A 23,394-nucleotide genomic window follows, 5' to 3' on the forward strand; every position below is an offset into this window, starting at 1 on the left:
TCTGATTAGGGGAAAAAGGTGATTAACTGGTTGGGGAGGAGAGTACAAAGAAGAGATTACAGATAAACAAAGGAATGGGAGTGTCTCCAGAGTGCTTAAACCTAAATTCCCTGTGGCAAGGGAGAAAGGACATACCAATGTTATCCTAAAATGTTTAGAACTACATTCCGATACTAAACTGGGACAACCCATCCTAACACTCATATAGAACTTCAAGGGCATAGTCAAATGATTGAGGTGGGGGAACACTTTCCAAGAAGTACTGGGTTTGAGGGGGTGATTTTTAGCTTACTGGATAGGCAGTTCAAAGATCAGTCCTGAGGTTATAGTGCTGCTTGGGCCATGTGGTGTTGGGGATTACCTGCACCATCTGTGATGCTAGGGGACCACCAGAACTACATCTGGGCCACTAGAACTATGCCTGGTAATGCTCAGAGTGCCATGTGGTGTCAGGAATTGAACCAGGTCAAAATGAAACTTCTTTTTTTTTCTTTTTTTGCTTTTTTTGGGTCACACCTGGCGTTGCACAACAGTTACTCCTGGCTCTTTCACTCAGAAATTACTCCTGGCGATGCTCGGGGGACTTTATGGGATGCTGGGAATCAAACCTGGGTCGGCCGTGTGCAAGGCAAACTCCCTACCTGCTGTTCTATCACTCCAGCCCCTATCTTTTCCTTTTTTCCCTTATGCAACTGAACCCAGGCAACACAAACCAAAGCATGTACTCTACCACTGAGTCATCTTCCCCATCTAGAGTTTACACTTTTTTTTTTTTAAGAGTTTCCACTTTAAAAGATAAAGAGAGAAGCTCAGGTATAGTCCCTAGCACCACATGGTCCTTTGAGCATCTCCAGGGAGCAACTCCCAAGTACCAAATCAGGAGTAACTTCCAAGAATCTCCAGGTTTGGCCCCCAAACCAAATAAATAGAATGGTTAAGATGATAAAATTATGTGTGTCTGGAGCAACAGGACAGCGGTAGAGCGTTTGCCTTACACCTGTGTTCGATTCTTCCGCCCTCTCAGAGAGCTGGGCAAGCTACCAAGAGTATCTCGCTGGCATGGCAAATCCTGACAAGTTACCTGTGACCCTGAGGTATTTGATATGCAACACAGTAACAACATGTCTCACAATGGAGACATTACTGGGCCTGCTGGAGCCAATCGATAAATAATGGGAGGACAGTGCTACCACAATAAAAACAATTTACACTGACATGTGAATAGACAAATAAATATGTCAAAACAGAGGGTCCAGGGCTGAAGCGGTAGCACAGCTGATAGGGCGTTTGCCTTGCGCGCAGCTGACCCGGGTTTGATTCCCAGCATCCCATATGGTCCCTGGAGCACTGTCAGGAGTAATTTCTGAGTGCACGAGCCAGGAGCAACCCCTATGCATCGCCAGGTGTGATCCAAAAAGCAAAACAACAACAACAATAACAACAACAAATCCAAAAAAGCAGAGGCTCCAGACGACACCTAAATATACATGTGTGTATATGTTTATGTATATATATGTATATATATATCGACTTAATGTGTGAAAAACTATAATTTCAAATCATTGAAAGAACTATAGGTAAATTTATTTTATTTTACTTGACCTTATTTTATTGTTTATTTATTTTTTTGGTCTGTACCTGGTAGTGCTCAGAGGCTATTCCTGGCTCTGTGCTCAGGGGTCACCCATGGAAGTGGTCAGGGGACCACATACAGTGCCAGGGACTTGAACTAGGGTTAGCTGCATGCAGAGTAAGTGCTTCACCTCCTGTACTGTCTCTGACCCTCTAAAAACCACTCAGGGGGCTGGAGCGATAGCACAGCGGGTAGGGCGTTTGCCTGGCACGTGGCCAACCCGGGTTCAATTCCCAGCATCCCATATGGTCTCCTGAGTACCGCCAGGAGTAATTCATGAGTGCTGAGCCAGAGTAACCTCTGTGCATCTCCAGGTGTGACCCAAAAAGCAAAATAAATAAATAAATAATAAATAAAAACCACTCAGCATGAGAATTCTATAAAAACAGGCTATAAGCTAAATGTAGTTAGGATAGTGATAAATCCTTTCTGGTGTATGCTTCTCAGAGCTGGAGTGTTGATCCAGCCCACTGCACAATGTGGAGCCCCAATAGTGTAGAAAATGTGGGTAGAAAATGTGGGTAGAAAATGTGGGTGTATTATTAATTTGCCTAGCAGTAGTGACCATAAATGGTATGTGACCATAAGTGGTATGTGGACCATAAGTAGTGACCATAAGTGACCTAGAAATGTTGGTGTGTGAAGTAGCTGAGGGGTTGGGAGGAGTTCCTGAGGAGAATGGAGCAGATAACTAAAAATGTGATCAGAGGATTCAGGTTTTGAAGGCTCAGAACAGAGGAGCTGCTCATATTCCATGTGGCCTTAGAGTGCAGAACTGGAACCCTAAGAGGGTGGGATATAAAGCAGATTCTGCTCTGTGAAAGAGAAATCCTATTCAAGCCCAAATGTCTTTTTTTTTTCTTTTTAGGTCACACCCGGCGTTGCATGGGGGTTACTGCTGGCTCTGCACTCAGGAATTACCCCTGGCGGTGCTCAGGGGACCATATGGGATGCTGGGAATTGAACCCAGGTCGGCCACGTGCAAGGCAAACACCCTACCAGCTGTGCTATCGCTCCAGCCCCTCAAACGTTTTTTGGAAGAATGTGTGTGCAGAGAGACTGCATGGAGTAAGGCACTTACCTTGCAAGAAGCAGACCCTAGTTCAATCCCTGGTACCACACATGGTCCTATTGTACCGCCAGGGGTCACTTCTGAGTACAGTCAAGAATAGTCTCTGAAACCACCAGGTGTGGGTGAACTGCTCCCTACTCATCAAAACCAAAAAAGCGAAGTCAGTCTTGATGAAGGTGGACCCCATGGGTGGCTCACATGAGTTGGGAGGAAAAGACAGTCACTTTCTCCCAACCCCCCTCTGCCACCCGGTCGGCCCCCAGGGTTACTGGGTTCTTGTCTCACTCGCAGAAAAGAATTTCAGGAGAAGACAAGTAGTGAAGTAAATTTGGAGGGTTTTTGAAGGGAAGGAGGAAGAGAAAGTGGGAGAGTTGAGAGTAAGAGAGACAGAGTAACATGCTCAACAGAGAACGAGGGCTTCTCCAAAGGCGGAGAGAGCCCCTACACACCTTCCAGTATTAGATAGGAAAGCATAAAAGTACACATCTCAAGAAGTGACACATGTGCTCAGGAATTTCTGGAGTCTTCTCGGGGCTGAATCACTAGTTAATCGGATTAAAGTACAGGTTCAAGGATTTTCAAGGAGAGGAACTTTATGGGGGAGGGGTCCAATCTCCTCAGGGTCTGCTGAAGGTTTTACCAGGTTTTTGTTTTCCATATCCACAGAGTGGATCAATCTTAAATTTTTCCTTCCCAGAGGTTTTGTTTATATGCCTCAGAGACCTGGATCCTACAAAAACAGGATGGAAAACAGGATGAGAACGCTATTCGGGTCTCCCAAAGAGGAATCGAAAGAGCTATGCTTGGAGTATCATGTTTCACTCAAAGGAGAATCCGGAGTTCCGACCTCCATCGACGGTCAAGAATCAGGGACGCCGTCTCGTTTGCCAATGCGTCGAAAATCAGATGGGCTGGACACGTAATGAGATTTGGAGACGACCGCTGGACTAGAGCCGTTACCTACTGGGTTCCACAGGACATCAAAAGACCACGTGGCCACCCACCTACAAGATGGTCAGATTTCTTCCTCAAGACCCTGAACGATCGGTTTGAGGCTCTTCTGTGTTCCTAGAATGAAAAGACGCCATTGGGCTACACTAGCACGCAACAGGGACAGATGGAGACGTTGCTGGCGCCTGCTAGAGCAAATCGATGATTAACGGGAAGTCAAGTGATCAAGAGATCAAGTTTCATTGCAGAGGGTCTTTCCCTGTCTACCTGCCTACATCATTATAAGGAACAGTCCTTTATCACCACAAGCAGAATCTGCATCAGGGGATGAAAAGAGAAAAAGGAAGAGAAAGAGGGGAGCAGGAGTGTGGTACAAGCAGGAAAAGAGAGAAAGGAAAAGAGAGAAAAGGGCAGACAGGAAGAAGAGATTTGAGAACGTGAGTTGCTGCAAACAACCAGTAGATGCGCCCTACCTCTTCAGGACTTCACTAGCGATATTCTGAAACACCAGCAGATGGAGACATTACCCCAGAAAGGAGTACCCACGGCTCCCTGCTCAACTATCATGTCAAGTGTTCCTCTGGAAAGGAAAAACACACACACACACAGTGATGCTGAGACAACACCATAAGTTGCTGGATCTCCTTACTAAATTAATAAACAGACATTTATACTAAATGTTTTCTGTACGGACCCTGGTTCTAACTTAGAAGAGTTCCCTATAAGTTTTTTAGTTTTTCTTTTCTTTTTCCTTTATTCCCCCCTCCCCCCCACCCAATTTTGGTCACTCTCCAGAACCACCCATAGGACCCCTTCTATCTCACCTCTTTTCGGCTATAATTTCATGTGTTCTTAATCATTGTTACTAAATAATGAAATAACATAGAAGTATAATGCGGCTCTCTTCTCGATCACCCTGCCATTAGCCCACGAATACTTACTCTCCTTCCTTCAGATTTTCCTTCTGGGTGCCAGAAATCCAAGTAAAGGTCTCGCATATCCAAGACAAGTGTTCTGCTGCTGAACATGCTCAAAGGAATATTTTTGATCTGGGGATCATAGCCAGCTGTGCACAGGGATGACTCCTGGTCATGCGTAGGGGACCATATGCTGCGCTGGGGATAGAACCCGAGCCAGCAGCATTCAAGGCAGGTGCTTACCTGCTGGACTTCCTTTTCAGGCAGGTCATTTGGAAGTTTGGTCGGTGGTCAGTATGGGAGTCTGCTCACGCGCACATACCATACTGTCACTGCTCCACACAGCTTAACTGCAGCCAGTCCTGTGTCCTTTTCATTCCCCCTGAAGTGTGTGAACCCCTAGAGACACACTCATTTAAAAGTGCCACAGGTGAGAATATCATGCTGAGTGAAATGAGTAAGAGGACAGGGACAGATATAGAATGGTTGTATTCATTTGTGGGATACAAAAGAAAAACAGTCCGAAACTAATATTCAAGGCCACAGAAAATACACCAGGAGGGCTAGTCAATGGTTGATCAATGGTGTGGGAGATGGAGGCTAGTTAAGATATAGAGCTCATTATGACAATACTAGCTGGAAATGATCACTCTGGACGAGAACTGAGTGTTGAAAGCAGGTAAAGGGATATAGATGATAACTTTTCAGCATCTGTATCGCAAACCATAATGCCTAAAAATGAGAGAGAGAGAAAGAAAAAGAGACAGAAAAGAGAAAGGTGACTGCTCTGGAGGCAGGCTGGGGTGGGGGAGTGGTTTGAAGGGGCGGGAGGGAAACTGGGGACACTGGTACTGGGATATTACACTGGTGGCAGGATGGGTGTTATAAGATTGTATGGCTGAAACGCAATTATGAACAATTTTTTAATGCTCACAGTGATTCAATTAAAAAATAAAGCACTGTAGCACTGTCCTCCCGTTGTTCATCGATTTTGCCCGCGCGGGCACCAGTAACATCTCGCAACAAATTGTGAGACTTGTTGTTACTGTTTTTGGCATATCGAATATGTGGCCGGCAGCCTGCCAGGCTTTGCCATGCAGGCCAGATACTCTTGGTAGCTTGCCGGGCTTGAGAGGAGCGGAGGAATAGAACCACAGTCGGCCGCGTGCAAGGCAAATGCCCTATCCTCTGTGCTAACGCTCCAGAACTAAAAATAAAAATAAGAAAAATAAAATAAAAACTCCAGCGGTGTCCTGAGTCTAACAGGCGCTGTCCCGCGTGAGGGAGAACCACGCCCCTCTACTTTGAGGGACAGGTACTCTTACCTATGAGCTCTCAGAGGCGGAGCGCGTAGTGGGCGGAGTCTGGCGGTGCCCGGAGAAGTCACGCCCCTTCCGCCCGGCCACCAGCGTGTGCGGTCCAGCCTGCTGCCTCTGGTCGCGGACGGTTTTAGTTGCGGGTTTCCGGGGCTCAGACCCGAGAGATGGCGGCGGAGGTGCTGTCCAGTGCGAGGTGGTCGTATTGTGGGGAGCCGGAGGAGAGCCAGAGAGCGGTGCTGGGTAAAGACTCCGTAATTTTCCCTTCCGGGTTCCGCTAGGACTCCCGACGCCCCCTTTCCCAGCTGCGCCAAGTACCTCCTCCCCCATCCCAAGCCCCTCGCTCCCCACGGCCTCGGGGTCTGCCGGGGCTCTTCTGTCCTCTCCCCATCTCTCTGTCCCACTTGCCAGCCTCCGGATGGGTATTTCCCGGTGAGGCCGCATTCCCCTTTTCCCCCCAATGCCCCCTTCGCCTGTTGCCTTCTCTGCACTTGGTAGCGATTCCCTCTGATCTGGCCTCCTGTGTTAGCCCCGTTCTCGTGGTCTTGCCCTCCTGTCACGCCCCCGCTCCCCAACTGCACCAGGGCCTCTTCTTCAGCCCTCCTGTTAGGCAGGAAATGGGTTCCCTTGCACCCCAATCCCCCCCAGCTCCTCCCCACCCGGTGCTGACTTTTCTCTGCCCGCATCTCGCGTCCGGCCTGCAACGGTACAGTGCAATTCTCCAATGGGAAGCTGCTGAACCCGGGCAACATGCGCTTCACCTTGTACAAGAGCAGCGACTCCACAAACCCCAGGAAAAGAGGTCAGCGGATCCTGGTGAGTGCTGCCGTCGCCAGTGCCCTCCGCGCTGCGGGCTTTGGAGGCTCCTTGGGTATGGCAGAAAGTGAGGGCAGAGGGGAGAACTGGAGTCGAGGGGGAATCATGGCAGTAGATGGAACTCAGGATTCCCTCTCCCCTGGTAGGTGTGTGTGTGTGTGTGGGGGGGGGGGGGGTCCGCACCCTAGAGACTCCTGGAGGATGGGGCTTGGTTTCAGAGCCTAGTTCAGTTTTCCAGGCGAAGGGCAGGACAGGGACAGATGCAGGGAAGCAGCAAAGCTTGGCTGTGGTTAAGGAATGAGCAGCCTTTCCCAAGGCATAGAAAAGAGCATATAAGGAGAAGTTCTAGAGCAGAGGGAGTCAAGAAAGGCTCAGAGGGCCGGAGAGGTGTGCAGAGGTGAAGGCACTTGCCTTGCATGTGACTGTGGCCACGATAGTGGTTTGAATCCCAGCACTGCATATGGTTCCTCATATGCCTCTAGGTGTGGCCCCCGAGCACTGCTGATGTGGTCAAATCAAAGATGACATCCGCCCCCCCCCCCCACACACACACTACCAGCACCTCTTCCCCAAAGAAGATACTGGGGATGTGGCTCTGTGTGCTTGCTTTGTTTGTATGAGGTCCTGAGTCAGCCCCCAGCACCCCAGAAATGAAAAACTTGGAGCCTAGGCCGGGAGTTGCCTAAGGAACCATGTTGTTTCAAGTATCTGCAAATGCCAAGAACCTGGACCCTCTTTCTGGAGTGAGTCAGGTGGTACACTTTCCCCAAGAACTTTCCAAACTATCCAGGAGATAGCTGTATCTGGGATTTCCTGCTCTCAGAATCCTCTTGCCTTTCCCCTAGGGACACCCCAGAGCACTTGAAGACAGTGGGCCTGGGTCACCTTTTGTAGGCTCTCCCCGTCTCATCCACCGTGCTTCTGAATTCTGAATGTTGGCAAGCACAGAAAGGGAGAGAAGGTCCTTAGTACCTCTCAACTCTTATGAACGCGGCTTTTCTCTCTGCGTTTTAGGCAGCGGAAACAGAGCGACTTTCCTACGTGGGAAACAATTTTGGGACCGGAGCCCTCAAATGCAACAGTTTGTGCAGGTAGCACTGTGGGAGGGACATTGAGGAAGGGAGGGTGGGGTTCACAGTCTTTACAGGGGAAGGGGAGGGGAAGATCTCGGGAGGATTATCAGGCTTGTGTGTTCCCAGATACAGGACCTTCTCCCCAGCTTGTAGACATTCTGGAAAAGGAGGATGCTTATTTGTTGGGTTTCTTAAAATCCTTTTTGGGGGGCATAGGGGGGTGGGTGGGTGGAAGGAAGGATTTGGTCACATCCAAACCCCTGGTGCTCAGGATTACTCCTGGTTCTGTACTTGGGAATCACTCCAGGCAGGCTTAGAGGGAGACCATATAGGATGTTGGGGATGAAACCTGGATTAGCTGCATGCAACTTACATGCCTTACCACTGTGCTATCTCTCTGGCCCTCATACTATTCCTTGTTAATAGCTGTCTTGTTACTGAAGACAGCTGTCTCCTCTCACTTGGAGTGAGTGATAACAAAAGCCTGCCTGTAGAGGGCCTTGGCACTAGCTTTAGAAGAAGGATTTTGGAGTGTCCAGAGGCCTGGGGTTTCCGTCCTGTTTTGCTGCTGATTGCCTGCCTTTGGGCAACTCTGCCTTTCCTGGCCCTTACTCCCAGCCTCTTAGGTATAGGGGTGATTGTCCAGCAGAACTGTCTCTGGCTGTCAGGAGCTGGCAGAGTCTGGTGTCCCTGTGAGGGCACCCCACCATGAGAAAGTCCCCCAGACTGCCTGATGGAAAAGTCAGAGGAATGTGTATTTGCTTAAAGCTATGACCTCCCCATCACCCCTTTGCATAGATTCTATAGTACAGATTTCTCTTCTTCCCGTGACTGCCAAGCTATTACTTATCTTTATCTCTATAAAATTTGTATCTGAAGTACATCCTAGTGTTGTACTAGATTTTTTTTTTTGCTGTTTTTTTGCGGGGGTGGGGGGCAGGGGATAGATTGGGCCACACCTAGAGCAATGCTCAGGAACTATTCTTTGCTCTATTCCTGCCAGCTCTTAGGGACCACATGTGGTGCTGGGGATTGAACCAGGCTGGGCCTCCCTGCAAGGCGAGTGTCCTACCTCTGTACTATATCTCTGGCCCCGATAATTCTGATTCTTTTGGCTCCAGCAGGTTTCCCGTTATAGCAGTGACTCCAAATGTGACAGTTCCCAGGATCTCCTGGTGGTTTATTTTTTTCCCAATAAGATCCACCCTTGTGGTCCCTTCTGTCCTTCCTCCTTTCCCCACCTCATGCAGAGATTACTGCTATATGCCGCTCACCAGCAAATGATGCATTTCAGTTGTATTGGGACAGAAGGAAAGCTGGGAACTTTTGGGGTTTCCCCCTCTTCTTCTACCACTGGTGATACTTGACCGACCAGCTGACTGATTCAACAGAGGGCCTGCATGGTCCCTGTAGTGCTGGGTACCTCCAGGTCCACATGTGGTGCTGGGTCCTCCAGGGCTTACACACAGTGGTACCCAGGGGCATGTGGTGGGGGGGTTGGAATATTCAGACTGTCCTGTGACTGCTGAGTCATCACCCAAGCCCAGTGGTTGAGCCTGGAAAAAAAGAAAAAGGAAGTTTGTTTGTTTTTTCTTTAGAAAGTAGAAAAATTTATTGGAAAGTAGAAGAGAGAGAGGAAAAGGAATGCCCCTTGTGAGGGAGTGACTTAGTATAGAATTAAGTTTGAAAGTTTTCTTTTTTAAAAGAGAAAGAACTTGGGGCTGGGGTGATAGCACAGCAGATAGGGCGTTTGCCTTGCACGCAGCCAACATGGCCGACACAGGTTCGATTCCCAGCATCCCATATGGTCCCCCAAGCACCGCCAGGAGTGATTCCTGAGTGCATGAGCCAGGAGTAACCCCTGAGCATCGCCGGGTGTGACCCAAAAAGCAAAAAAAAAAAGAAAAAGAGAGAGAGAAAGAGAAAGAACTTTTTTTTTTTTAAAGGGAAAAGAAAGTTGTACCACCAAATTGGAATGATCTGTGGTCACAAGTATTATTCCTCCTTCGTTCAGGCACTTTGTGGGGATTTTGAATAAGACCTCTGGCGAGATGGAAGTATATGATGCCGAATTGTTCAACATGCAGCCACTGTTTGCAGGTAGGTCAAACAGCACTGTCAGGTGTGGCCCTGGAGCGCAGGACTTGGGGGCATACTCAGTAGTGTATGGAGATGCTCAGGGGTTCATGTGGTGCTGGGGAAGGAACTGGGTCAGCTGCATGCACAGCAAGAGCCTTCACCCCTGTACTGTCTCTCTGGTCCCAAGGGCCAGTTTCTACTCCCATCTCTGCTGCTACCTGGTGCACTGACTGAGGGGTGAGTTGTAGCAGCTGTTAGCCTCTTTCTCCTGATCAGTCAAGTGAAGAGGTCATGTCAGATCCCCCTTTCATTTGACTCCTCCATTGATTCTCCAGTTTCTCTGTGTGTTGAAGATACTTCCGGAATGTGTACCCTGAGTGCTCAGGTTAAGATCTGGGCAGTCCGCCACTAAAGAAAATGCATTTTAGCCTTTAGTTGAACCGAAGAAGAAAGAAATAGAAAAACAAAAAAGAAACTCTTATTGTTTACAGATTGCTTTTCCTTCCCTTAACATTACTGTTTGTTTAGTGGGGGGTTGTTTGTTTTTATTTGAGGGGGAGGGTGCTTGAGCCGAAGCCATTGATGCTCAGGGATTACACCTGGCTCTGTGTTCAGGGATCACTCCTGACTGCCGGGGGAGGGGGGCTACATGAGGTCCCAGGGGTGAACTGGAAAGTGACTTACCCCTGTACTTTCTCTCTCTCCAATCCCTGTTTGTGTTTGATAGATGAACCCATTGAGAGTGACTCATCCCTGGAGAATCAGACCAAAACTTTCAGAGAAAAGGTAAGTGGAATGTTGTTAAGATCAGGATCTTAAATTAAGTCTGTCCCTCATGCTGGGGCATCGGTAAAATGAGCTGATTGACTGTGAGGTTCCGGCCTGCTGTGCTCATCCCATCTTTGGAACTATGCCAAGTTTCTGTTGCGTCCTCCTCAATCTCAGCATTTCTGCCCTCTCCCCCACTCTCCTGTGTGCGCATGTGTTGCGCGCGCACACACAGACACACACACACAGAGCTACAGATGTAACAGAACACTTGTTTTTTTAGAATTTAGGCCAGTGTGTCTAAATCCTTGTAGAAGGAGTAAAGTTTCTGCTTTTAACCTGGAAGCTTTCGCGTGCAATCCAGGTAAACTTGAGAGAGTGGCTAGAGATCAAACCCAAGTTTGATCTCTCAGTAGAGAGTGGCTAGGAAGGTCTTCTCACGCCGGGATGGGTAGGGACTGGGAGGAACTACCGAGAAGGCGGGATGAGTGGCCCTGGGAGTCCTCCACGGACTCGGCAAGGTTTGCCCTTGCCCAGTGGTGACTCTATTTGACTTGTTTGTGAAGGCGGTGCTAAGAGTCTGGGGAGAGCATCTGCTCCTTGTAGCAGCCCCGGGGTATCTGGCGGGACACCACCTGCTTCCGCCACGGAGTGCACTGACTTCCCGTGGCTGAGTATGTCCCCATGGTCTTCCTCTGTGACCGAGTCTCTCTCCTGCCAGATGGATTCTTGCATCGAAGCCTTCGGAACCACTAAACAGAAGCGGGCCCTGAACTCCAGGAGAATGAACAGCGTTGGCAGCGAGTCTCTGAATCGGGCGGTCACTAAAGCTGCGGAGGAGATCATTGGCACAAAGGGGATGACAGGTATGCAGCTGTGACTCGGGGAGTGCTCCAGGCAGGGTCAGCAGCACCGCCAGGGTTCTCTCCTGAGCCCCTGACCCATCCGCCAGGTGCTACTTTCCCTCTTGTACAGGCCCAGTGGGGAATGTTGGAGGTGACCCTGCCTCTGGAGAGACAGGAATGGGGTGTGGAAAGGCAGGCTGGGGTGAGAGCCTGTGGGCTCAGGGAGGCAGCAGACCCAGGCTCTCTCCGGAGTGATGCACTGATAACCTTGGCCTCTCGAGCACTGTTCCCTGGCCAGGGCTAATGCATGTCCTGACAGGCCGCAGGTGATGATGCGTAAATGGGAAGGGGGGCTGCAGCACATAACTAGGGCCCATGAGCTGGAGAGATACTCTAGCAGATAGGGTGCTTGCCTTGCATGCTGACTTGGGTTGGGTCTCCGAGCCCTGCCAGGAGCGATCCCTGAATTTGGAGTCAGGAGCAGAGAAGTCTGTGTCTTCATTTTTTCAGACATACTTCACGACTTTTCTGATTTTGTTCAGCCCACTCCATTATTTTTAATATTTTTTAAATTTCATTTTTCAGCCTTTTGGGTCATACCTGACCATTCTCAAGGGTTACTCCTGGCTCTGCACGCAGGAATTAGTCCTGGTGGTGTGTGGGGGAGCATATGGGATGCTTTGGGGATTGAACCCAGGTCAGCTGTGTGCAAGGCCCTACCCGTTGTACTATCTCTCTGGCACTTCAGCTCACTCTGATACCGATTTAAACACAGTCCATTCATTTTTCCCCCCATCATTCTACCAGTGCACCTATTACACTTTTCCTTCCCTGTCTATATGCCTATTTATGGGGTTACGATAATTGCAGTTTCTGTTCTGATTTTTTTCCCCCCGATTTTGGTTTTGTATGTTTACATTATAACATGGAGGCATTTTATTTTGGGGGTTTGACTTATGGAGGGATTTTATTTTGGCTTTTTTTTTTTTTTTTGGCAATTCCTGGAGGTGTTCAGGGGCCACTCCTGGCTCTGTGCTTGGGGGAGCCTTGTGTGGGGCTGTGGGCCTCCTCCCCGAGTTGGGTACATTGATCTTTCTCTCTGGCCCCCAGAGAAGTTTTCTGGAAGTTAAGCCATCAAAGACTTTTTCAGTGAGCTTCACTTTCTCCTTCTCTCCGTTATCATATGAATACTGGCACATCTCTCTGTTCCCGCTGCCCTGCACACTGGTTGTGGGGCCACGACCCTGGCTGCCTTTGGGAGTTGGTTGGTTCCTGAGTGGACTCAGTCTACTGGGCGGTCAGCCTGGGCAGGTGAGGGCTTTGTGACCCCTGGAAACCTGGAGTTCCCAGGTTTCACAAGGGTTGGGACCCCGAAGCCAGTCACGTGACTCTCCTCTGCCTCCACAGCTCTGCTCAGCGATGCCGCCCAAGATGATGCACAGGACGAATCCCTCTACCTTCCTCCCTGCCACGATGATGCAGCCACACCCAAGGATGTGTACAAATTTGACGACCGTATCCTTCTGGCGTTAGGAACGTTGCCTGACCTCCTGAGTCAGGCCGTCTGGGTGCTGGGTGCCTGGGCCCCTCTCCCAGCTCACTGAAGCCGCTCCCAGACCTTTGCAATGGTCCTCGTGTGAGTCTCGGCCTTACTCAGCGGCTGTGCACTGCACACTGGCTGACCGCTTCTGTAGCACAGCCTATAGCTCAGCCCCTCAGGGTCACCCTGAGATTTGTCCAAGTACTTCTTTTTCAGGGCTGGCTTGCTGGATGCCTGCGGTTTCAAGTTTTCAAAGGGTGTCGTGAGGTTGGTTTTCAGTGCTTGTGGGGTGATGGTGCCCCAAGGTCTGCCCTGTAACCACATTCCTGGGCCCTCGTTTTCCTCCCTGCCTCCCCTTCCCTTTTGTTGTTCGTCTTGCAGAGACAGGCACGCAAGTGTGGCTGTGGCGCTCACATACTGGATGGGTCAGGCTGAGTAGGGTTTTTTTTTCTTTTGGGGTCACACCCAGCGATGCTCAGGGGTTACTTCTGGTTCTGCACTCAGGAATCACTCCTGGCGGTGCTTGGGGGACCATATGGGATGCTGGGGAATCGAACCCAGGTCGGCCGCCTGCAAGGCAAACACCCTACCTGCTCCAGCCCCAGGCTGAGTAGTTTTGATCAAGGAAGGGCAGGTGTGTTGATGGTTGTTGTGGTTCTAGACAGGGAATGTGCCCGCGGTGGCTCTGCGTTTGTGACGAGGTGGAGAAGGCGGAAAAGCCAAGGCAGGGAAGGGTGGTCTGGCCAGGGTGCCCAGACAGCCCGGTCCCCAATTCTGCACTCTGACTGAGGTGGGCCCTGCTCCGAGCCTGTTTCCTCACCCCCAGAGCGAGGCTGTCGCGAGGGGAGGGTTCCACAGGGAGGGTTCCATCTTGTTCAGACCCGGTTCTTGACTTCGGCCCAGTTCTTTCCCCCGCCGAGTATGAGGCTCTGGAGGCGCCTTCTGAAGCCTTCAGGAATGTCACATCAGAAGAAATACTGAAGATGATTGAAGAGAACAGGTACCCTGCGTGGTGGAGGGAGTGTCTGGGTGGGGAGCCGCGGGGCCCCACAGCACTCCCTGGGCACGGGACTTGTATCTGCTCAGCACAGGCTCTCCAACGTGCTCAAGTTTTGGTCAGTGTCTGGACATCCAGGCTCAATGGCCCCAGGTGTGGGTGCATCGAAGGCTAGTCGGCCTCACTGTACCAGTGGGACCCCAGTGCTGACCTGGGTGGAAGGGCTGGCCAGAGTGGTGCTTGAGTTTTTCTAAAGTTAAAAATAAATAATAAATGCCCTCCCGTTGATCATCGATTTGCTCGAGCGGGCCCAGTAACGTCTCCATTGGAGACTTTGTTGTTACTGTGTCTGGCATATCGAATACTCTCGGTAGTTTGCCGGGCTCTCCGAGAGGGGCGGAGGAATCGAACTCGGGTCGGCCATGTTGGCCGCGTGCAAGGCAGACGCCCTACCCGCTGTGCTATCGCTCCAGCCCTACCACCCTGAACGCGCCTGATCTCGTCTGATCTCGGAAGCTAAGCAGGGTCGGGCCTGGTTAGTACTTCTAAAGTTAAATCTGTTATTATTGTAGGGGAGGGAGGGGAGGGCCAGGCCATACTTGGCTGTGCTCAGGAGTCGCTCCTGTTATGAGCTCAGTTCTGCTTCCTGCAGAGCTCTGGGGGCCGTGCGGGGCTGGGGCCCCTCACATGCACACCCTGTCCTCTGGTCTCTTGAGCTCGCTGTCTGCTTCCCTAAAGTTAAATTTCTATTCTGAGTATTATTTTTTAATAAATTGTTTTTCTTAGAGGAACGCAGGCATACTCCATGCTAGCCACCCACTCCATCCTCCTCTTCTGACACAGGGATGGGGGTTCAGGGGTGGAGAAGCAGCGGCTAAGGTGGCTGCCTCTTGGCCCCTGGGAGAAGGCCAGCTGTGGGGATCAAGGTTTTTTGTTTGTTTTTTTCTTTTTTGGGGTCACACGCAGCGATGCACAGGAGTTACTCCTGGTTCATGCACTCAGGAATCTCTCCTGGCGGTGCTCGGGGAACCATAATGGGATGCTGGGAATCGAACCTGGGTCTGCCGCGTGCAAGGCAAACACCCTACCCGCTGTACTATTGCTCCAGCCCCGGGATCAAGTTTTAATTTTTTTGTTTTGTGTTTGGGTCAAAAGGTAAAGGCCCTCCCGTTGATCGTCGATTTGCTCGAGCGGGCCCAGTAACGTCTCCATTGGAGACTTTGTTGTTACTGTGTTTGGCATATCGAATACTCTCGGTAGCTTGCCTGGCTGTGCTCCTGACTTACTCTTGGCTCATTCCTGACTCTGTGCTCGGGGATCACTCCTGGCAGGACTCAGGGAACCATATGTGGTGCTGGGGAATCAAACCTGGGTTGGCTACATGCAAGATAAGTGCCCTACCCACTGTACTATCTTTCTGGCCCCTCTAAGTGTGTGTGTGTATATATATATATCTTTCTGGCTCTTCTAAGAGTGTATTTTATATTTATTTTGGGGTTTTGTTTGTTGTTTTTTTGGGGTCACACCTAGCAGTGCTCAGGGCTTACTCCTGCCTCTGTACTCAGGAATCACCCTGGCAGTGTTTGGGAGGCTGCTTGCTAGGTGCAAGGCCAGCCCCCTACTTGCTCTACTATCACGCTCTCCCCTCCAAGAATATACTTTACATAATTTCAAGATGACCCACTCCCCCCCCCCTAAAAAGCCATTCTAAACAGCTTTGTAATGATGGGGGACTATTTTTGTGTTTGTATCTGTTTTTGCCTTGGAATTTGTTCTCTCAATATTTTTTTGTTTTGGGTCACACACAATTAGTGCTGCCCAGGGATCGTTCCTGCCAGTGTTCTGGAGACCACCCAGTGCCAGGGATTAAACCCAGCTTCCCACATGCAAAATATGTTATCCAACCCTTTGAACTATCTCCCTGATCCAGATAATTTCTTCTTGAGAGTATAAAATGTCTCAGCTGTTGGCTGGCTCCACTGTAAGGCTTTTTTGTTTTTCCCCTTCAAAATCTTGCTAAAATACAATGAAATCAGAGCTTTGGTAAAGGTTTTCTTGTTTTGTTTTGCTTTTTTTCGTCTCCAAATGAACTCATTTTCCCTGCTAGCAGTCATAATGGGGCAGAGGTCTTGAGCGAGTGTAGACAAGCGGGGGGTGAGGGAGTCTGAAGGGCTTATCCCCCCTAGTCACAGATCTCCCACCTGCAAAATGATGAGCTCCTACCTGCTCTCCAGGGGCTGCTTTGTCACTGCACATCTAGATCTCAAGAATGGGGAAGGGTTGGGTAGGTTGCCTGCCTTGCAGGTGGCCGACCTGGGTTCACTTCCTGGCAACCCTTCTGGTTCCCGGAGCACCTCCAGGAGTAATTATTCCTGAGTAACTCATGAGCCAGGAGTAACCCCTGAGCGCTGCCAGGTCTGGCTCAGAACAAAAAGAGAAGGTACAATCAGAGCCAAACCAGCCTCTAGCGTGTGCCAGCCCCTGCCCAAGGTGTGTTGTGGTTCACGAGACAGTGCCTTGGAGGAGCGTCCTGTCCTGGGCCGCAGCTCAGAGGTTGAACACCAGAGGTGCAGAAAGAGGTCCAGTGGAGGAGAGGGGATTCAGAGCCAGGCAGCTGGCCTGCAAGCTGCAGTATCCAGCCGGCTGCCTGCTGCTTGGAGAATGTTTCCCCAGAGCTCGGCCACACCTTCGTTGATGCGTTGTCCACGGCTGCACCCGTACCATGTTGACATATTTGAATCCTTGTGAGAAAGACCCTGTGGCCTAAAATGTTCAGTGTGTAGCCCAGCGCTCTCCAGAGGGGGTGGCAGGGTCTCGCCAGGGGTACTGGAGCTAAGGAGGAGGTATTCGGGGCTGGGATGGGGGTGGGCTTTGTCTTATGGTCGAGTAATGAAGGTGGATTTCAGGACCAGAATGAGAGTAAAGCGGGAACATGACCTGCCTTGCTTGAGCCGGACCTGCATTCAGTCCCCAGCACCCCAACAAGGTTCCCCGAACCCCACTAGGAATGATCCCCAAGTACAAAGCCAGAAGTCAGCCTTGAGCACTGCTGAGTGTGTCTCCCACCATACCCCCAAAATGGGTGGATTTTCAGGGGAGGTTCTGATTGATCTTTCTTCTGGTCAGTTGGGGGCGTCCCCTGGCCCTGTCCTCTGTGCTCCTGGGGGAGCCTTACTTGTCTCTTGCTGAGGGGTGCGGGGCCATGTGTGGGAGGAGAGAGACTCTCCCTGGAGGGGCTGATGCTCACCCCGTGCACCCCTCCTTTCAGCCACTGCTCCTTTGTCATCGAGGCACTGAAGTCTCTGCCAGCCGACAAGGAGCGGCGCGACCGTCAGGCCCGGTGTCTCTGGTTTCTCGACACCCTCGTCAAATTTCGAGCCCAGAAGGTGATAAAGCGGAAAAGTAAGTGCTTCTACGCATCGCTCTGGGTTCTTCCATTTCCCAGTTTCTGGTCTGTCTATAGTTCTTTTTTTTTTTAAATTTTTATTAGTGAGACACCATGAGGTACAGTTGTAGACTTACAGATTTTGTGCTTACGTTTTAATTATACAATGATCAAATACCCATCCCTCCACCAGTGCCCATTTCCCACCACCACGGATCCCAGTATCCCTCCCACCCCTCATCCCCCCCATCTCACCCTGCCTCTGTGGCAGGGCATTCCCCTCTGTTCTCTCTCTCCTTTTGGGTGTTGTGGTTTGCAAAAGAGGCATTGAGTGGCAATCATGTTCGGTTTATAGTCTACTTTCAGCATGCTTGTCCCATCCTGGGAGGATCCTCCTGTCTGTAGTTCTTAACCCGGTTCTGGAGAGAGGAGGAAGCAGCTCTGGCCGCTTCGGTGCTTGTTCTTGATCTTATTTTACTTAACTCAGTTTGGGGGACACACCTGGCCGTGCTTTGGGGCTACTCCCGGCTCTGTGCTGGTAGGTGGGGGAGCACTCCCAGTGGTACTTGTGTCGACCATGAGACCAGGCCTTGACCCTGGGCCTCTGACAGGTCCAGTGTGTGCTCAGCCCGCCGGGCCCCTCTCCCTGCCCTGAGTCTTTGTAACCATCTAACCAGGAGGTCCCCCTGGTTTGCTGACCTGCCAAGGGTCTTGGAGCTCCTTCCTCTGCCATTCAGGCCTAGGCCTGATCAGAGCCCGCGACATGTGTGGTGGCGGATTCAGGTCCTGTTCAGGTCCAGGGCAGATTTTATAGGATGGTAAAGCCAACCAGAATCCCCCAGGGAGCAAGCGTGGCCTTGCTCAGCCTGCTGGCAGGTTGGGGTCGTGTCTGCTTAACTTCTGGCAGGGAGAGGTGAGCAGTTCTCTAGCCCAGATCTCATCAACACCACCCGGGAGCCCCAGCAGGAGACGCCTGTGGTTTGAGGCTTGGAGTGTGCTGTCCTGTGTCCCGTGGCTGACTTTCGAGTTCCTGTTTGTGCGTCTCTGTGTTCACTGGGTTCTTCTTTTCCTTCTTCTCCGGGGCATTCTCCACCCTCTTTTGCGTTTTTGTGACTCAGGATTCTGTGTCTCCGGGCCTCCTCAGAGCCTTGCTCTTCTTTCTTGTCCCCGGCCATCACCAGCATCTCTCTCCTTGGCTGTAGCCTGGAGCAGTCGAGTGCATTGGCAGACCCAGGGGCCACCCTCTCCTCTGGGCTCCAGCATCTCTCCCCGGGCACCCCGGGGTGCCTTCCTCACCTCAATACCCACAGGAGGGGTGCGACCTGAGGGTTTCCCAGGAGAACGACTCCACTCTGCTCTGCCCTGCAGGTGCCCTGGGACCTGGCGTGCCCCACATCATCAACACCAAACTGCTGAAGCACTTTACCTGCTTGACGTACAACAACGGCAGGTCTGGGGCCTTGAGCCGGGGGCTTATCTTCCCAGGACAGAGAGAGCGGGTTGGGGCAGCGGGGAGTGGGGAGGTGGGCTTGGGGGCTTGGATTCAGTTCAGTTTCATAGCCCTACATAGAGGCTGTGCTGAAGACAGAACCAGTTGGCGGGGGATTAGGGGGTGTGTTCTCGGCTTATGTACACAGGGTTTTCTAGTTTGGGTTAGTGTTTGGGGCTGGCACAGTACCCTGAGCCACAGTCCCCATCCAGGGCATGCCGAGAAACCACCATGCCCTTGATCCTGTGTGCTGCAAGTCTAGTCCAGGGCAAGGCCTGGCAGCTCCTGCATCACAGGCCTGCTTTACGTCACATGTCATTTCAGGGGAGCCCTGCAGTGTATCCCCTAGAACTGGGAGTGCTGGAAGTTGGGGTGCCGGTTGAGGGCTTAGAACCCCGAGCCACGCACCCTCCGTACACTTGCCGTGTGTTTCTGACTCTGAACTGCTGGGAATGTTCCTTAGCAGCTGGGTCTGGGGTGCCTCTGCTGAGCAGGGAGCAAGACTCTCGGGTGTTGGTGGATGTCCATATCTCCATGCCCCCTGGGGCCACAGGGCCTGGCCCTGTGTGCCTGGCTGTGACGGCCCCTTGCAGGTCCCTAGAAGGGCGATACTGGGAGGCACCCAACTGGTCTTGCTCTTGGCGACAGTCCTCTCCTGACTCCACGTCTCCCCTTGGCCACCACTGGCTTTGCAGCTTGCGGAACTTGATTTCGGATTCCATGAAGGCGAAGATAACGGCCTACGTGCTCCTGCTGGCCTTGCACATCAGCAACTTTGAGACGGACCTGACCATGCTGCAGAGGGACCTCAAGCTCAGCGAGAAGCGGTGAGCTCCCTGCGGGACCAGGGCCGGACTCCACTTCCGGAGCCCACCGTGCTTGTTGGTGCTAGAGGCTGAGATGGACACGCTGCCCTCCCAGGCAGGGCCACCATCTGAGACCACCCTGCAGACAGGCTGCATGTCCCGTGTTGGAGGAGCCAGCGCTTCGCCAGGTGGCATACCAAAAGGCCATGGCCCGGGCCTTCTCCCAACCGCAGAGCTGGTCTCCCAGAACAGCGCCCCCCATCCCTGTGTGGAGGACCCTGGGAGAGAGGTTCCGGTGACCCCCGGGGGACAGAGCCCAGGGTGCCAGTTAGAAAACTCCACGGAAATGTAGGGAGAGGACGTGCGTGGGTCAGACAGGGTCGGGGGCTGTCATTGGTCAGACTTGGGCATTTGACCTCTCGGCCCTCTGGCCGGGCTAGACGGGGCTCCAAGGCTGAGTCTGCCCATCGCTTCGTCAGATCCTGAACTGGTCTGTTTCCCTTGGTTGGGTCCTCATCTGGGTCCCCTGGGGACTGTCTCTGCGGGGTTGCTGTCTCCCCACCGCTGCTGAGAGCAGGGATATAGGGCCACGCTGCTGGGTTCCTGGTCCCCCTCAGGGGACATTTTTTTTTTTTTTGCTTTTTGGGTCACACCCAGTGATGCTCAGGGGTTCCTCCTGGCTCTGCACTCAGGAATTACTCCTGGCGGTGCTCAGGGGACCATATGGGATGCTGGGAATCAGCCGCATGCAAGGCAAACGACCTACCCACTGTTGCTATTGTTCCAGCCCCTCAGGGGACATTCTTTAGTAGATGGGCTCTGAGATGTGCTGGGCTCACTGGTGGGGTCTTGCCTTGGTGGTGGAGAGTGCTACGGCTCCTGGGATCCCTCTGGAGGTGCCGGCTGCCTTCACAACAATGCCTGGAGCCCTCCTCTGTGCCTGAGTCCCTGCCCCGGGCAGGCCTGTCGGGGTAACGTTCCTTTGGGTGTATTTTTCCCTTAGGATCATCGAGATTGCAAAGGCCATGCGACTCCGGGTGTCCAAGAGGAAAGTGGAGGTGGCGGCCGGCCGGGAGGAGGAGCACAGAATTGGGGTCCTGCGGCTCCCGCTGCCCGCCCCGCAGAATGCCGAGCACCAGGCCAAGCGACGGAGAATCACCTAGACGGCCGCTGCCTGTCTCTGCTCTCGGTCCTTTTTATTGTATAAAGAGACGGAAGATGCAGCTGGAAGCCAGCCTCTCAGTTACACCGGTGGCAGGCCAGCCCCCGACCATGCTTAGAATCAGGGAAATCTACCTCCCTGCCCCCACCGCCTCCAGCCCCCAATCACTGAATTCGCAAGCCTGGAGGGACCACTTTTAAAATAAAAACCTTTATTTTGGTTGCTGAGATTTGTCGAAGCACTTGGTTCACGGAAAAGCCGTTTCTTACAAAATTATAAAGGCAGCATTTTGTACAGCGACTCACGAGAGAAATGCGGGACAGGCCTCCCGCCCGTGCTCCCCAGCACCCACCCCGAGAGCAGCACCCAGGGCCGGGGAGAACCAGCCTGGGGAGCCGTCAGCAGATGCTCGACAGCAACCCCGGGGCTGGCTGCGGCCCCGCAAGAGGGGCAGGGTGGGCGGGGGCCCCCAGCTCTGGGACCTGGACGCGGCCAAGGGGAGGCCTCCAGAGATGGCCCTTCCCGAACCTCCTCGGGGCCGGCCGGGTCCCGGGGACACAGACCATGACATGGGGCCCCCCTCGGGCCCCCCCAGGCAGGGACGAGGGGCAGGGCAAATGCCAAAGCAAGGCAGAAAGTGCTCAGTACCTGAGGGGCTCAGAGGAGGAAGGGCACGGCCACGGCAAGGGCGGGCTCTGGAGGTGGCAGTGTGTGCGCTGACCCAAGGCGGGGGCATGCTGGCAGGAGTGGGGAGCAAGAGCCAAGGCACAGTGGGAGACCACGGCAGGGCGGGGACAGCAGGGGCGGTGGGGGGGGGGGGGCGCCCGTGGGCAGACATGGACTGGATCTCGCAGGACCGCTGGTGTGGGTGACCCTCCGAGTCTGGGGGGTGCTGTGAGGGGCCGGCGATCTCTGTCCAGGGAGGGAGGAAGGGATCCGGGTCCTCGAGGAACTCAGACTTCAGTCCCTGTGGGCAGCTAAGGGGTCTGGTGAGGTCCCGGGTGGCCACAGAAAGATGGGGAAAAGGGACAGCAAAGGATGTGAGGGTGGCTATTCCCACGAGTCTGAAGTGAGTGGGGCGTCACACCCAGGCTCTGACTCCCCCAATTAGCCCAAGCCCACCACCTTTGGTTCTGTTTTCTCCTCGAGAATCATCCTCCCAATGTCCCATGTGGAGGACCTTGGGGCAGAAAGGCAGTGGGGTGGGAGTGGGCGGGTTAATGATCTGAGTTCCCCAGGGAGCCTGGGGAGTTGAGGACAATGGGGACCCGACCCAGTGCCCTCACAGGTTACTGTGTCTTCTACCCCACGGCCTCTTAGTCACAGCACCTCGAGAGCAGGCAGTGAGAGGGGCTGTTCCCAGAGTCTTGGGCCAGCCCCACGGCCCACACCGAGGGCTCCTCTTCTCATAGGATGGTGCAGAAGATGCTGCGGTTGCTGTGGTAACCGCCTTCCACGCGGGCTGAGATCCGGGTCGCCATGGCCGTCACCTTCTGCCCACTGTGGGCTGATGAGGGGCCCCGGAGGGCATTCTCTAGGTGGGGCCGCGCTGGGGGGTTCATGAGGCGCCATGTGTCTGATCTGGAGGAGCGAGAGTGCTAAGATTGGCCAGAGTTCACAGACAGCAGGGGTGGCGTTCCTGGGGATAGGGGACAGGGTGGTGTGTGGGGGGGAGGCTGAGGCATGAACTCAGAGGTGCTGGCAGCAGGATACCAGGGCATTCTAGAGGAATGGGGGATAGTGAAAGGGGAAAGGTCAAAGGTCTGGGCAAGAGGGGCGTGAGGCAATGGCAGTACGCTGAGGCAGAGCCACTGCAAATACAGGAAACTGGCAGTGACAGCAGGGGGCATTTCCCAGACAGCTTCACAGAACTGCCTGGCTTCACGATCTCACTCCGTCCCAAATTGATGCTACAAGGAAGGTAAGTATTTTTGTTGGCTGGGGCAAGACACCTCTTGGAGCCACACCTGGCCATGCCCAGCTGGCCATGGGCTTAGCTCTGCCTGGGGCTCACTCCTGGCAGTGCTCAGGGAAACCGTTCTGTGTTGGAGCTCAAAGCTGGGCTTCCCACAGGCAAAGCCTGCACCCACCAACCCACTGAGCTCTCTCCCCAGTCCCCAAAGCAAAGATATGACTTATTTCTGACTCCCTGCTCAGGGATCATTCCTTGTGCTCAGGGGACCTTTTGGGGGTGCTGCAGATGGAACCCAGGTCAGATGTATGCAAGGCAGGTGCCTTGCCCAATGTATTATTGCTTCGGCCCTGGTACCTACTTTTTCTTGAAGACCAAGAATTTGTTGTTCTGCATGACGCAGTCCCGGTTGTTTGCAATCTGCTGAAAGATGGTCTTGTTGTTTTTGCCCTGGAAGATGATGTTCTCCTGCACCAGGGCCTTGGCGCGGCCACGCACAGCAATGCCGTAGGCCCGGAACGAGTGGATCCGGTTCTTTATCACCTAGGAGAGGCAGCAGGAGCAGCTTGTCACAAGTCAGGGCCTCCCAGATGGCTGAGGTGGGAGCCAAAGCCAGAGTCTCACAACAAAATG

At 52.7% G+C, this 23,394-nt stretch overlaps 2 protein-coding genes across 3 annotated transcripts in view; one reads left to right on the plus strand and one right to left on the minus strand.

Moving 5' to 3' along the window:
- The first annotated feature begins 5,977 nt into the window (after window positions 1-5,977).
- On the plus strand, window positions 5,978-21,323 carry POLR1E (RNA polymerase I subunit E). The gene is made up of 12 exons (XM_056117160.1): window positions 5,978-6,132; window positions 6,602-6,705; window positions 7,720-7,796; window positions 9,793-9,878; window positions 10,585-10,643; window positions 11,347-11,491; window positions 12,878-12,985; window positions 13,914-14,010; window positions 17,276-17,409; window positions 18,761-18,842; window positions 19,577-19,708; window positions 20,691-21,323. Exons 1-12 carry the CDS (start codon window positions 6,057-6,059, stop codon window positions 20,848-20,850), a joined length of 1,260 nt encoding a protein of 419 aa, XP_055973135.1. The 5' UTR covers window positions 5,978-6,056; the 3' UTR covers window positions 20,851-21,323.
- Window positions 21,324-21,965: 642 nt separating this feature from the next.
- Window positions 21,966-23,394, minus strand: part of FBXO10 (F-box protein 10) — a 46,216-nt gene continuing 44,787 nt past the window's right edge. For both annotated transcript variants that reach the window (XM_056117030.1, XM_056117028.1), the window contains 2 exons: window positions 23,123-23,304; window positions 21,966-22,430 (listed from right to left, as the gene is read on the minus strand). In XM_056117030.1, the coding sequence (XP_055973005.1) occupies window positions 22,256-22,430; window positions 23,123-23,304 (357 nt within the window). In that variant the 3' untranslated portion in view covers window positions 21,966-22,255. The remainder of the gene's footprint in view (window positions 22,431-23,122; window positions 23,305-23,394) is intronic.

Source organism: Sorex fumeus, unplaced genomic scaffold (assembly GCF_029834395.1).
Source record: "Sorex fumeus unplaced genomic scaffold, SorFum_2.1 ptg000034l, whole genome shotgun sequence".
NCBI classification, from domain to species: Eukaryota; Metazoa; Chordata; class Mammalia; order Eulipotyphla; family Soricidae; genus Sorex; species Sorex fumeus.